The sequence below is a fragment of the Palaemon carinicauda genome, chromosome 24 (genome assembly GCF_036898095.1).
Source record: "Palaemon carinicauda isolate YSFRI2023 chromosome 24, ASM3689809v2, whole genome shotgun sequence".
Taxonomy (NCBI): domain Eukaryota; kingdom Metazoa; phylum Arthropoda; class Malacostraca; order Decapoda; family Palaemonidae; genus Palaemon; species Palaemon carinicauda.
This window is the reverse complement of record NC_090748.1, coordinates 108,210,953-108,225,626: the sequence shown is the minus strand read 5'-3', so window position 1 is coordinate 108,225,626 and position 14,674 is coordinate 108,210,953. Positions and strand designations below refer to the sequence as shown.

Here is a 14,674-nt window from a genome sequence, read left to right as displayed (position 1 = left end):
TATTTATTTTAAAGTATAAATGTACACATGATAGTATATAACAGTTTTTTCAAAGAGCTTTTCATTTTTACAATAGGAGTGAATACAAATGTACATGATAGACCTATACGTCAATCTTTGTCAATTAGGGTGCTCTTCTAAATGGGTTTTATGTTGAAAGAAAGTAAATGCAGACAATAGAAAATGAATTATTCCGTATATCTACGGGAATAAAAGTCATGGTTGACTATATCTTTTATCATGGGGAAACTTTTTCTTTTTATCTGCATTTTACTTTTTAGGACAAATACACCATAAAGGTTGGCTTAACTTGTGTGGAGTTCCTAAATTGGCAAAGAACTGTATTAAAACCCAACGTCTACGGAAGGTAAAATGCATTCGTATTTTTAGATATGTTTTGGTGCAAAAGTACAAAATATTCGTGATCCATAAAATATATCGGTATAAATTTGAAATCCTGATTATATATATATATATATATATATATATATATATATATATATATATATATATATATATATATATATATATATATATATATATATATATATATATATATATATATGTATATGTAAATTTATTAAAGACAACATCCAGAAATGCTCTCATGAGCACAGTTGACATCAAATTTGTGGAATACTCTTCGAGTATCTTACAATACCCAAGAAAATTTATGTTTGACTCGCCTCCTTTTGGGGGTTATGTTGATGAATATCTTTATTGAGGACAAGGGATGAAGTGCTTCATATAATTCTGTAGTCCTAAGGGTTCTTAATAATAGAGATCAAAGGAAAGTTCTAACTTTTTAAAATGATTATGAATAAAAGAATTTATTCATGAAATGGAGATTTTTCCACCCACGTACTATGTCCGTCCTTTCGTTTTGTATCTTAAATTTCCTCCCTTATTACTGATTTTTTTGGCTAAATCGTACTTTGATATTTTATCTTTACCGTGTTGCACATCCCTGGTTTCTGTGATGTTGTATCATTGTACAGTACTTATGAACTGTGGTAAGTGACAGAGAAAATAATAGTAATTATCAAAGAAAACTTAGAATATTTTGGAATTGTAAAATAATGATCTGCAAGTTTTGAGCCAACATTTGTTTCAAGTAGACACTCGTGCCTAGTGGCATAGCAAGGAGTATTCTTTGCATTAATAATTAGAAAAGAGGGAATTTTTTAAAAGTCACATTATAGCAACAGGATGCCTAGTTGGTCATGTCTATACAATGCCAATTCACTTATCAGTTTGGAGGACTTATTCTGAGAGTTTTCAGATGCCAAAGATTCAAATCTACTGTTTTATTTTGGCGAGGTTTTGTCTCCATCTGCAACCAGCAGTGAAGAAGTAACAGTACTCATGGATTGACTATAATAATGAGTTTTTACACTACAACAATCAGGTTTTGAAATGGATTCCCTAAAAAATTCATCGCACCCAGTAAAACTAAGGTAAAGTGAATAAAGCTTCCATTGACAAAACTTGCATTGCAAACATACACTGGCAGTGAACCAATGCACATTTAATTGACAGAATCATCCACTTCAGATGCATACTGTGAGCCTTATCAAGCATTCATTGTGATGATGCACAACTTGCTGATGTCTATTTCAAGAGCAGAATTACAAAGGGCAATCTGACTTTATAGCCATCCTGTTCTCATCTGGCCTGTTACCTGTGATTTCCCTCCTAAATCGGGAGTGTGTTTTGTAGCGTCAATCCCAGGAGCTGGAGATGCTTTCGGAGGTGGGGGCTTAGGGGATGATGAGGGAGCCTTCGGGGCAGGCTGGCTTGGTGGTGGTGGAGACTTAACAGGTTTTGGCGTGGATGGAGTGACACTGACCTTGGGAGGAGGGATAGCTGGTGGTGGCTGAGCTGGGGGTGGCGACGTCGCTCTGGCTGGACTTTGTGACTGTCGAATCTTTGCGGGTGGTGGCTTAATGGGAGGTGGTGGCGACTGAGGACCTGCGCCTCCCTGTTGGAAGGCACTTGGAACTGCAACCTTTCCTGGGGCTGGTGCTGAGGATTTGGGAGGACTAGATACTGTTGTTGGAGGTGGTGGAGATTTTGCAGCAGGAGTGGACTTCCGAGGTGCAGATGGTGCAGCTTTAGGTGGAGGAGGAGAACTAACTCCAGGTTTGGGAGAAGCAGCTGGGGAGGGTCTTGGTGAAGGAGTTGCTGATCTCGAAGCAAATGGCTTATCAGCGTCTTGCTGGTTCTTATCAACCAAAAGTTTTTGATTTGCTTCTGATGCTTTTTTCTGAGCTTCCTCATTCTTTTGTTTTGCCTTCTCTACCTTGAGTGTAGCAACTTTGAACTTGGCGTAGGCCACACGAGTGGTTGGTGTGTGCGCCTCCAGGTTAGGATTGTATTCTGCAATGTTTTCAGGATTCATAGACTTCAGGAGCTTGTCGTTTTCATATTTAATACGTCTCCTGATGGAAGTCTGTGATCTTCTGAGGCTGACCTGCGATGAACCGATCTGATCCCTCTTAAGAGATGCCCTGGAAACCTTTGCATTCCAGTCTTCCTTCTTCTTTTTGCCCATCGCTCGTGCTAACTTGCCGAAGATGTTCTTCGGCTTTTTATCGCTCGTGAGAATTTCAGTCATAAGTCCTTCAACCATGCCAATGTTGAAACCTTTCATCAGTCGACGCTCCATGGCTCGACCCTTCTTGCCCACGACCGCTGCAGAAGCAAATGTATTAGTATGCATTATAAAACACATTCAATAGAGATTTGTATTTGTAATAACCTATACTTAAGTCCTATGGGAGTTCCATGGGATACCTTAACCCTAATTTTTTTTTTTTAATCATTCCTGGTGACCATAAAAGTAAGCATACATTAAACTTTAATTCCTTTACTTACTTGAATCTTCAGCATTGACCATAGACGTGTTCATGCCGTTGTTCTTCAAGATGTCAATCAATTCGTATCTGTCAAATAAAAGACCATTTGTAAAAGAGCATCAATAAAAGATTTTCTTATTATGTGATATGAAAAATAAACTTGTATGTTAATAGCAGTCCAATTAACCCTTTTAGCCCCAGGCTATTTGGAACTTTCCAACTCTTAACCCCCAAGGCTTCTTTTTTTCCAAGCACATTTTGGAATATATATATTTTTTAAATTGATCTAACAGCCTTAATTTTCGTCATAGCGAGGTCAGGTTGGTCTCATTCTTTTGGAAAATGCCTGAAGTTTCTCATACAGTTATCAAAAATATGCAAAAAAAATGTAAATAGCAGTTTTTTGCAAGGATGTACCAGTACGTCCATGTGAGTAAAGGGATGAGTTTTGTGAAACGTACCAGTACGTCCATTGGGGGTAAAAGGGTTAATACAAAATCAAATCAAATCGGTGATATTGCGAATTCTTAGACTAGCAGCCATAATTGAAATAAAAGTAAAAGGATTTGTAAAAGTTAACAGAGGAAGTCCCTGACACATTTTAAGTAATATGATCAACACCCCTTTTAAATATTCAGCCCTCACTGACAAGAAAGCATTTGATAATCATGTAAGGCATTGTTATACAGTACTATATAACCCGTTATAGCTAGAATGCTAATAATCCTAATACAGTATTTACCATTATTTGACCCCACTTTCTAAGCTAACTATCTATTCTATCTATTTTGATAAGATGTAAACCAATGTTGTAGAATATGTTGTGATTGAAACGTCAGTTGTAGAGACGTTATTTGTTTATCCTAGATATATCTTAGACTGTTTTTGACGATAAAACTATTTTTTTTAACAAGCACTGAAGGAAACAGGAACTTCAATAAGATTGTGAAAGTATGGAATTTAAATCCTTAAAGAGTTGAGTTAAAAAGGAAGAGTAATGCGGTAGTCATTAAATAGATTTGTTAGAAGCAAACGTTTCCTGTTACAGTTCAGCATCTAGTCCCATTTGTTGAAAAACCTAGTACTGATGACAAAATGTTAGCCGAGGATGCTATTGTACTTTTGATACCAACTCAAAACCTGTCATTTTAAGAGATAAAAGCAATATCTTTGATGAACTGCTTTAGAGATAAAAAGGTCTTCAACTTCCAAACATTCAAAGATAAAATGTAAATGCAACTGAAATCATAATTTTTAGATAATGTATCAAAAGACCATACTGAGATACTATATTATATAATTTAAGGCAATAAGCAAGACGACATTTGCACTATGAAACGGGAATATTTGTTGACTGCAGCTGAAAATAATTGGTTTGCGAGTTAAGTAGTCTACACTAGACAAAAAAAAGCCGACTTACGAACAATTCAACTTACTGACGGCTTCTTGCAACCTATTAAGTTAGTAAGTTGAGGACTAACTGTAATTCCACCATAAGCCCTACCTGAAGGTGGAGATATCTTGCTTGACTTCGTTGATGTCATCTTCAGTGACGCCCTTCTCATCTGCTTTGCGCTGCTGTTCGGTGATATAACGACGTACCAGCAATCTCATGACGTTCTGATGTCTTGTTTCACATCGCTTCTTGGACTGGAATGGAATTAAAACAATCGTACAAAAGGCATATTTTCCCGTAGATTTTCAGGTATTATTTTCGGTAACAATGGTGATCCAGCGCAACGTATATTTGTTCAGGCACTTTTGTTGTCTCTTCTTACCTTTTCCTTGAAAGAGCCTCTGACTTTCTTGCCAGTTATGCCCCAGAGCCCTCATGATACCCTTGGGTGTGGGTATCATATTGAAAGGAGGCGGGACAGTGGCGCCATCTTCGAAGTAACTCAGCCACAAATTCGTTCGAGCAAACTTCCACTCGGTGTCTGAACGCTCCTGTTTTGTGAAAAAAAATAACCATTAAAGATGCAATGTTTTCTCTGCTCGAAAGGGAGATTTGTTATAATATTCATGATAGATTTAAAATCACTGCGTCTTAAGGTTTGTAGTTTATTTATTTTGTTTCTTTTCCTCACTTGGATGTTTTTCCCCTTTGGAGCCCTTGGGCTTATAGCATCCTGCTTTTCCAACTGGGGTTGTAGCTTAGCTAGTAATAATAATAATAATAAGCTATGAGACATCAAGATATACCTACGATCACACATTATAGAACAATATTTTCAATTTAATATGTAGTGAAACCTTGGCAAGGATCAAACTGTACTGAATGAAAGCGGCAACTTCATTATGAACTAATACGCTTGTTAAGTGATGTTCATTATATCAATATGAACCTGTCAGAGTCATCAACTGTTTATATATACAGTACAGTAATGTATCTGTTACTAAGATGGGCCATGAATCTGAAAAAAAAAAAGATCGTAAAAAGACCACACTATGGTGTCATAATTGATAGCTAGGCATTTTCAAAACTCTTTTTGAAGTAGAAAAATATAAAATTAGAATTCCTACGAAGTATCTTGTATCTAATTTTGATAAGCAAGTTTGTAGATATACATCGACACTAAAATTTTGTCTTTCAGTTCATTTTCATATTTCAGTTCCAATCCTTCTTCAAATAGTTTTAGAATGTTTGTTTTAATAGCTTATCAGTTTTATTGTAAATGCTTGAATTTATATTTATGTAGCCTACTGTACTTGTTTTAATTGTTTTGGCATCTGATGATAATATAAGTATTTCAAACCTTAGTAATAAACATGTACTGCATTTCATAATTCTGGTGCTCTCATGTTTATATATTATATATATATATATATATATATATTATATATATAATATATATATATATATGAATATATATATTTTATATATGTATATATAATTTATATATATATATATATATATACTGTATATATATAATATATATATATATATATATATACATATGTATATATGTGTATATAATAGTATATATATACTATATATATATATACAGTATATATAGGTATATATGTTATATATAATACATATTTACATATTATATATATATACATATATATATTATATATATATATATACATATATATTCTACAGAATTTTTTTTCATTCTATATAACCCACTTACTCTGCTCCGCACTTTTTCTGTGGAATGGAATGAGGGGTGAGAATTATTGGGGTGAGGGTTCAGTTAATTATTTGCCTTTGTAAACCCTGAATACAAGTTAACATCCTGGACAGAGTCTTGTGTGATAGAGATCTTTGTAAGAAACATCAAATAGTTGTGAATTAAGCTATGCAATTGATGAAAAGGGGCAGTGGTGTAGCCAGAGAATTTGCGGACCTAGGGGCTGCGTTTGAAAAGAGGCCCTATTCCCCTTACGTAGGTGAGTTGGTGGTAATTTTGTATTTATGCTTACATACTTTTTATTTTCTGACCATGCTTTGGAGGCGGTGTGCCAGGGACTATTTACAACCCTCCCTCTCACACCCTTGCTATGCCACTGAAAAGGGCCTGTTTTCCTTCAGAAAGATGTATGAATAATGATGGTTGTGATGATAATGACAATATTGTGTTCAGCGCGGAACAATATTTTAATAGCAAGCCAATTTAAAAAAAACAGTTAATGTCCATAAATCAAAATTTGACGAAGAAAGAGCAATGACTCTCATCAAATTAGATTCAGCGAACATTATTGCAGTAGCTCAGAATTACACAAAAGAAAAAAAAAGCCAGCGACAAACAGAAACATCTTAAAAATATCCTGTTCAAATTGGTTGTTTTAGAACAGCAGCCGATCTCAGAGATTGCAAAAACTAATTGAGTTTTTGCAATGGTTCTCCTAAACTTGCATTTTTTTCTCTTAATATTTTGCCATAATTACTTGGTTTTATGTCTTGAAGGACCAAAGAGATTATGGATTTTTATAAAATTAAAGCAATAAAATTTTATTTTTAACAAGAATACAATATGTACTGTATTTATATTTGTTTGCATGTGTGTATGCATGTATGTTTACTCTTATATATGTAGGCCTATATGTGTGTATATGTATATATATTATATACATATATATATATATATATATATATCAATATATATATACTCTATATATATATATATATATATACTGTATATATATAGATATCTATATATATATATATATATATATTTATATCTATAGATATAGATATCTATATCTATATATATATATATATGTATATATATATATATATATATTTATATTTATATCTTTATATATATATATATATATATATGTGTTTATATATATATATATATATATGTATATATATATATATATATATAAATATATATATATATATATATATAGTATATATATATATATATATATATGTATATATATATATGTGTGTGTGTGTATGTGTGGGCTGTATGCATATATGAATATATATGCATTTATGTTTACTCAATTACAATATTTTTTTACTTTTAAAACTAGTCATAGAAGCACTTTCTTTCTTACTAACAAGTGTAAAGAATATTTCTCTAACATGTTCGTATGCGCTGCTCGGTTGATTTATTAAGATGATCTGTCACCAATGACACAAAGTAAAGAAATCAAGACCAGGAGTACAGGCTGTTTGAAAAGAAAACGTTCTCCGTTTGTACCATCAATTCTCGCAAATGGAAAGCAGATAATCCTCTCATGTCTGCATTACAATGATATGTTGATTTGGTTAAGGTATATTAGTATTTCATCGTGGATACGGTTTTTGATTATCAGCCATGATCGACAGACGATTGATCATTTCATTATGGAAACTACTTTTGATTATTGGCCATGATCGACAGATGATTGAGTATTTCATTGTGGAAACTACTTTTAATTATCAGCCATGATCAACAGATGATTGGGATTACACACTTGAGGATACTTGTTATCTATACAGTAATTAGGATAGTCATTGTTTCACTGTAAAAGCTGTTTTCATATGTGGTTTTAAACACTTGAGAACATATCTTCTATAATTATGATAACTATCAATTTTATGATTTTGGACCTCTTCTATAATTATGATAATCATCAGTTTATAATTTCGACATTTCTTCTATAATTACGATAATTATTAATTTTATAGTTTTGGACATGTCTTCTATAATTATGATAATTGTTGATTTTATAATTTTGGACATATATTCTGTTACGATAGTTATCACTTTTATAATTTCAACATTTCTTCTATAATTACGGTAATTATTAATTTTACAATTTTGGACGTCTTCTATAATTACTATAATTATTAATTTTATAATTCTGGACATGTTTTCTATAATTACAATAGTTGTTAAATTTATAATTTTGGACTTTTCTATAATTACGATAATTATAACTTTTATAATTTCGACATTTCTTTTATAATTACGGTAATTATTAAATTTATAATTTTGTACGTCTTCTACAATTACTATAACTATTAATTTTATAATTCTGGACATGTCTTCTATAATTACGATAATTATTAATTTTATAGTTTTGGACATGTCTTCTATAATTACAATAATTATCAATTTTATAATTTCGACATTTCTTCTATAATTACAATAATTATTAATTTCATAATTTTGGACATGTCTTCTATAATTACAATATTTATTAATTTCATAATTTTGGACGTGTCTTTTATAATTATGATAATTATTAATTTCATAATTCTTGACATGTCTTCTATAATTACAATAATTATCAATTTTATAATTTTGGACATTTCTTCTATAATTACGATAATTGTCAATTTGATAATTTTGGTCATGTCTTCTATAATTACAATAATGATTAATTTAATAATTTTGGACATGTCTTCAATAATTACAATAATTATTAATTTTATAATTTTGGACATGTCCTCTGTAATTATGTTAATTATTATTTTTTGATTTTGGACATGTCTTCTATAATTACGATAAATATTAATTTTATAATTTTAAAAGCGGCTTTCACGTGCAGTTTCAAACACTCGAAGATGCTCGTCTTCAATAATCATGATGACTATTCATTATTTAATCGTAAAAGTCGATTCCATATGCGGTATTAATCGATGGCACAGGGACAAGCTTCTTTTAAAACACCTCTCCGTAAAGCATTTGCAACAGCAATCTAAACAAGTTTCAATAGCAATCAGCAACAGTGCTTTTCTTCGCCGACCAGCGAGGATCCGAGTGTATATTATCCTCTCTGATCCAGACGCGGTGCATTACAGTGCCACACAAGAACGAGGTCCTGGTCTCGCCTTGTTCTTACATCGCAGAAGCTGTTTAATGAAAGCTGCCCTACACATAAACTTTCTGACTTTCAACACCACGGTCATCGCATCCATATTTTTACGAATTACTTTTGAAAGAAATTCTTCGGAATTCCTTAATGGGATCTTCTCAATGCTTTATTAGGTAAAGGTAAGATTGATACTGAATTGTCAACCAGTTTTGATATACAAGTTTTTAGGCCAAGGATTTTTAGAAATTTTTAAAAGTTAAATTGATTCTTTATCTGCAGTTATCCTCATGATGACTGACTTCTTTCTCAGATACTCTTTTTGAATTTTTACCATAAGATGTCGATTTAGATATTGTGAGGGGACTTTTATAAACACCATTTTAAGAAATTACACTGAATTCATATCTTTGTTAGTTTGAGGCAGATTTTTTTTAATGTAAATTATAGTTTTTTAAGCTTTAGAATGATTAATTTTTCTCTCAAGCAGCTATGGAATCAACGCCACCAATTTGATCCAATGTTAACTTTGCTCGTGGGGCAGTTGCCACAATTCTAAGGGGCATTACTGTTCTTCCCTATGAGAAGGATTCAAGAGCAATTCTAGAAATATGGATGTCATGATCACAACTGAAGCAGCAAGAAGGAATCAAAGCAAGAGTGCAAATCGCAAATTTGCACCGTAAACTAAAAAAGAAGTTAGTACTTGCATGCTGAAAGAGGAGGCCTCGCCATCGTACGGCGAAGCACTTCCAGAAATACAATGCCTGAGCATTCTATTTCGTCAGCATATCCAACGACAAAAAAAAACAAAACAACGGCTAGTGACAAAAGCAACATCAACAGCGACAACAGGGAAACGTGAATTTTAAAACCCACCGAGATCAGGTTATAAGAGTTTGACATCATAGCAATGAGGAGATTGAGCAGCACAATGACGTTTATCATCGAGTATGAACCGAACATCAACATAGCCCAGAATCGCGTGAAGCTCCCGACACCTGCGAGCTCAAAGGCGTCTAAATCCACCAAACCAAAAGAAGCCCAGAACAGAGACTGGGAGGTCTCAAACAAGCTGCGGGGGGAATAGGAAAATCACATATTAAACTTTTCATATCATTGCGTTTATAATATGATCCTGTCTGACGGGAAAGTCCCAAGAGGGGTCACTGGGTTATATATTTGTTTTGTAACTCAAGTGAACTCTCGTTGGACTTTCCGCAGTCAGGATCTATGGATCTAATGAATTCATACTTACCGAGATATTGTTGTAGGAGTTCGACATCATAGCGATCAAGAGATTGAGCAGCACAATCACATTGATTACATTGTAGGAACCAAACATCAACATTGCCCAAAATCGCGTGAAACTTCCCAATCCGGTCAGCTGGAAGGCGTCCAATTCAACAAGACCGAAAGAAGCCCAGAACAAAGACTGGGATGTTTCGAAAAGGCTGATGATCATCAATGAAGTAGAAATAATGGTTAAATTCCCGTACAGTTCCCATTCAAAAGCTTTTCAGAGAATCAAATGCAAGACTTATACAGAGGTATTTTTTTCTTACTCTACTTAATTAACCTTGAATACTATTTTAGTAATTCTTTAATACATGGAATACTTATTTACCTTTCCTGCAATTTATATAAGAAACAAAATTGACATTGTATTCTGGTTATAATAAATATGAAACTCAAATAAATTCAGATATAGAAGGAAACTGTCGATCTCTCAAAATGTAAGGAATTAGACGAACAAGAAAACGATAAACCTGTTTTTGATACTAACTTAGCAAATCGTCTCCAAATGAAGCAAGCCTGTTCCTCGTTATCGTAGTCCGGCATTCCTCCGGGTAAGTGATAGCACTTGTGCATCTCCAACTCCGCATAGTACCACATGAGCTGGTTGAGACCTAGTAGTGAGAGCAGAGAAAGAGAGAGAGAGAGAGAGAGAACCACTTAGTATGATGTTAATTAAATTCAGGTGGATTAAATCTCCGTCCGTTTATGAAACTCCATTTGATACCTATTAAGAAAATTGTATTATTTGAATTTAATGGAATATGATATCTAGCATTGTTTCTTTCAACAGAGCTAATAGTTAATGGAAAAATGATTGCCTGTAGTACAAAGCTCATGATTCCACATAAGAAATTTAATGTTTCTATGTGAAAATATTAAGAAATTTAATGTTTATATGTGAAAATATAGAAATTTAATGTTTCTATATGAAAATGTTAAGAATTTTAATGGATTTATGCAAAAATATAAAGAAATTTAATGTTTCTATGTGAAAATTTTAAGAAATTTAACGTTACTATGTAAAAATTTCAAGAATTTTAAAGGTCCTATGTGAAAATATTAAGAATTTTAATGTTTCTATATGAAAATATTAAGAATTTTAATGTTTCTATATGAAAATATTAAGAATTTTAATGATTCTATGCAAAAATCTTAAGAAATTTAATGATTCTATGTGAAAATATTGAGAAATGTAATTTATCTGTGTGAAAATAACTACAAACTCTCTCTCTATACTAACCGCAGCCAAAGGCAAAGAGTACGAGAGTATACAAGAAGAAGAATTTCAGAATATCGAAGATCATACGACCAAGAGAGATCTGGAGAGGACCCAAATGGGGGTTGATGCTGAAGATATGCACTAGCTTCAGGAAACTGTTGGAAACCAGGAAGAAATAGTATTCAGACCATAATTAAACATCACATGAACACATACAAACATGCGCACATATATTTGCTTGTATTTGTGTGCAAGTATATTTGTGTATAGGAATTGTTACATATAAGAAAAATGATTAAAATGAAATCTACTGCAATGGGATAATTCTGTTATATATTATTGATATAATACATTATTACAAGTTTATCTATATCTCTGTATCCATCTTTAGATTGTGTTCATCCATTTGAAAATAGCAACGTAGTCAACCATTCACATATAGTAATACAATGCACCTCATTGAATTGCAAGCTGATTGGCCTGTCGCCTAACGAATCAACCTACATACCTGAAGATCATAGCGGCACCAAAGCAGCCCTCGGAGAGTAGCATGGGATCGAACGAGTGCCAAGTTTCTCGAGGGTAGTAGGGCCACTGACCCATCCAAAGATCTCTCTGCACGATGATGAAAGCAGTCGTACGTAGGAGAATCCAGGTCATGAAGAAAGAGTTGGTGATGAAATCGATTATGTTCCATAGATCTTTTATGTATTCCAGAAGGCCATCTCCCCATAAGGATTTTATTTCAGCCCATATAAGACCTGGAAGAGCAGCGGGTTAGAATTCCATAATCTCGAGAGACCCAGAGATCACTACTTGGCCTGGGTCGTCGTCATCAAACTTTAGATGATTTGGGAATATCATTAAGGATTGAATTGAATCTACGTATTAAGACTATATAGCAAAGTCCTGGGGCCTTTGAGGTCATTCAGTGCCCAAGTACAACAGAAGGAAACATTCAAGTAAGATTGGTACAACAAAATGAAATTGTGACAGGACTACTGAAGGGAGACAAAAGAAGTCATCTTTTCAAACATGCAGTAATTCTGAAGAATTGCTAAGGGTACATCTGGCATTACGTCACATTAGCTCTTTTAACTGGCCCTGAAAAGAAAAAATATACAAAACAAAATATGAGATTGAGCAAATAGCTGGAAAAACACAGAAGTAACTTACTAAAAACATACATAATGATGAACAGTTCCACTAGACCCGGTAACGAACCACGTTCTCTGATTTTCCAGTCTTCCAGAATTGACCGCAACCATGCATTCCCAAACCATTCGATGAGGAGATACTCGATTCTTTGGGACGCCAGAGCCAACAACACTGTCAAACGAGGATGAAAGATATCGGTTATTATTATCTTAAAACTCGTAGCTGTTTTGAGGATGCAACTATACTCAATTTTAATGAGACCTAGTTGTACTGACTCGCAGCGGTGCCTTTTTAGCTTGGAAAAGTTTCCTGCTATCTGATTGGTTAGAATGATCTTGTCCAACCAATCAGCGATCAGGAAACTTCTCCGAAATAAAAGGGCACCCCTGCGAGTCTGTGCAAATCTGCCACGCTAAAAAGAATTGACTGTAGTGATGAAATACTGTCTGCAATAAACCTATTGGATTCAAGACTTCAATTAATCAACTTGAGATAGCAGAACCTTCAATTCTTAGAGAAGATTAAGATTGCTATAAAATTCTATTATTTAACACCACTAGAATCCTATTGGGTGTAATGGCGATTAAACTTGACATATGGAGTCCAGTTTGGAGATAAAGGACTATTATTTTAAGTATAAAAAAGCATGAATACAAGTACACCCTCAAATAGTAATCTTAAAAAAAAAAAACTTACTCAGGAAGAACATGTATGAAGCGCAGTGAGAGATGAATTTGACAAACGGTTTTTTCATGAACTTAGCCTTGTCACTGTTTGGGTTGATCATGTAGCACATGGAGAGGATCGGGAACATGCAGCCTAGCTTCACCACCTGAACACATTGACCAATGAAGGGCAAACGACGGAATCCAGGTAAGCCATCGTACCAGATGGCCCCCAAGTATTGCTGTACGTTGGGATGAGCCACGAACTGTAGGAAAGTGAAGTTCGTGAGATGGCGACAACGTTTTAATGGCTATGGTGGCCTTCATGAATGTTGTGAAGAGACTAGTTGTTTGATATAAAAAGTCAGAATTAATAATTGCTTTAATAGTTTATATTTGAGAGGTCATTACATCATTTCTGCAACTGCTATGTATATTTATACATCTGTTCTTATAAGAATTTCCGTGATAAGATTTTTGCATTTAACAAAATTGCCGCTTTTCCTGGTACCTGACCTGTACAATTATGATTAGTTATGCAATAAAAAAGACAAAACTAAAGTAATTGTTACTGTAAGGAGAATTTTATGTGTACAATATTACCGCATTCTTGATATACCCTAAACCTACAAATTTCACTTAGTAAAAGAAATTTTACCTATTGCACCATCAAATAAACATTTCTGTTGATAACCCATGGCAAAAAAAAAATAATAATAAAAGAACAGAACACCATCATATCCAACTAAACACTTTGAGGACATGCTACACTGTTGAGCTAAAGTTTTAAAAGAAAAACAAAAACAAAAATACCAGAAAGGCAGCCAGTAAAAGAGACCCATATTAAAATCCATTCAAAACTGATAAAGAGAATGGAAGGAAAAACGGCTCATAAATATGGCTGACTTTCGAAAGTCCCTCACCATCTTTTGGCGGTACTTGATGGCCTCTTTGAGTCTGGCCAGGGAGTCTGTTTCTTCATCTAATCCGTCAGAATCTGGGTTATAGTTCAGCATGATCGACAGCTCTTGGCGGGTGCGAGTCTGGTCCAACAACTCTGCCACGAACTTCATCATTCCTTTTCGTAGTTCCTTGAAAAGAAGAGGTATCACACCTTTGAGCTTATGTAGACTCGGTTAAGATTTTGTGGCATTCTCAATTCAAATCAATTATATTTAGAACGCTTTGTTCCGTCGTCTGATTCATTAGATAAG

At 33.7% G+C, this 14,674-nt stretch overlaps 1 protein-coding gene across 1 annotated transcript in view; it reads right to left on the bottom strand.

Moving 5' to 3' along the window:
• Nucleotides 1-574: 574 nt before the first annotated feature.
• LOC137618265 (transient receptor potential protein-like) overlaps nt 575-14,674 on the bottom strand; it is a 32,804-nt gene continuing 18,704 nt past the window's right edge. Inside the window, 12 exon segments of the mRNA XM_068348429.1 lie at nt 575-2,694; nt 2,878-2,945; nt 4,363-4,508; nt 4,637-4,678; nt 4,680-4,805; nt 9,999-10,194; nt 10,906-11,029; nt 11,659-11,792; nt 12,146-12,398; nt 12,814-12,966; nt 13,492-13,726; nt 14,384-14,551. Coding sequence (XP_068204530.1) covers nt 1,649-2,694; nt 2,878-2,945; nt 4,363-4,508; nt 4,637-4,678; nt 4,680-4,805; nt 9,999-10,194; nt 10,906-11,029; nt 11,659-11,792; nt 12,146-12,398; nt 12,814-12,966; nt 13,492-13,726; nt 14,384-14,551 — 2,691 coding nt within the window. The 3' untranslated portion in view covers nt 575-1,648.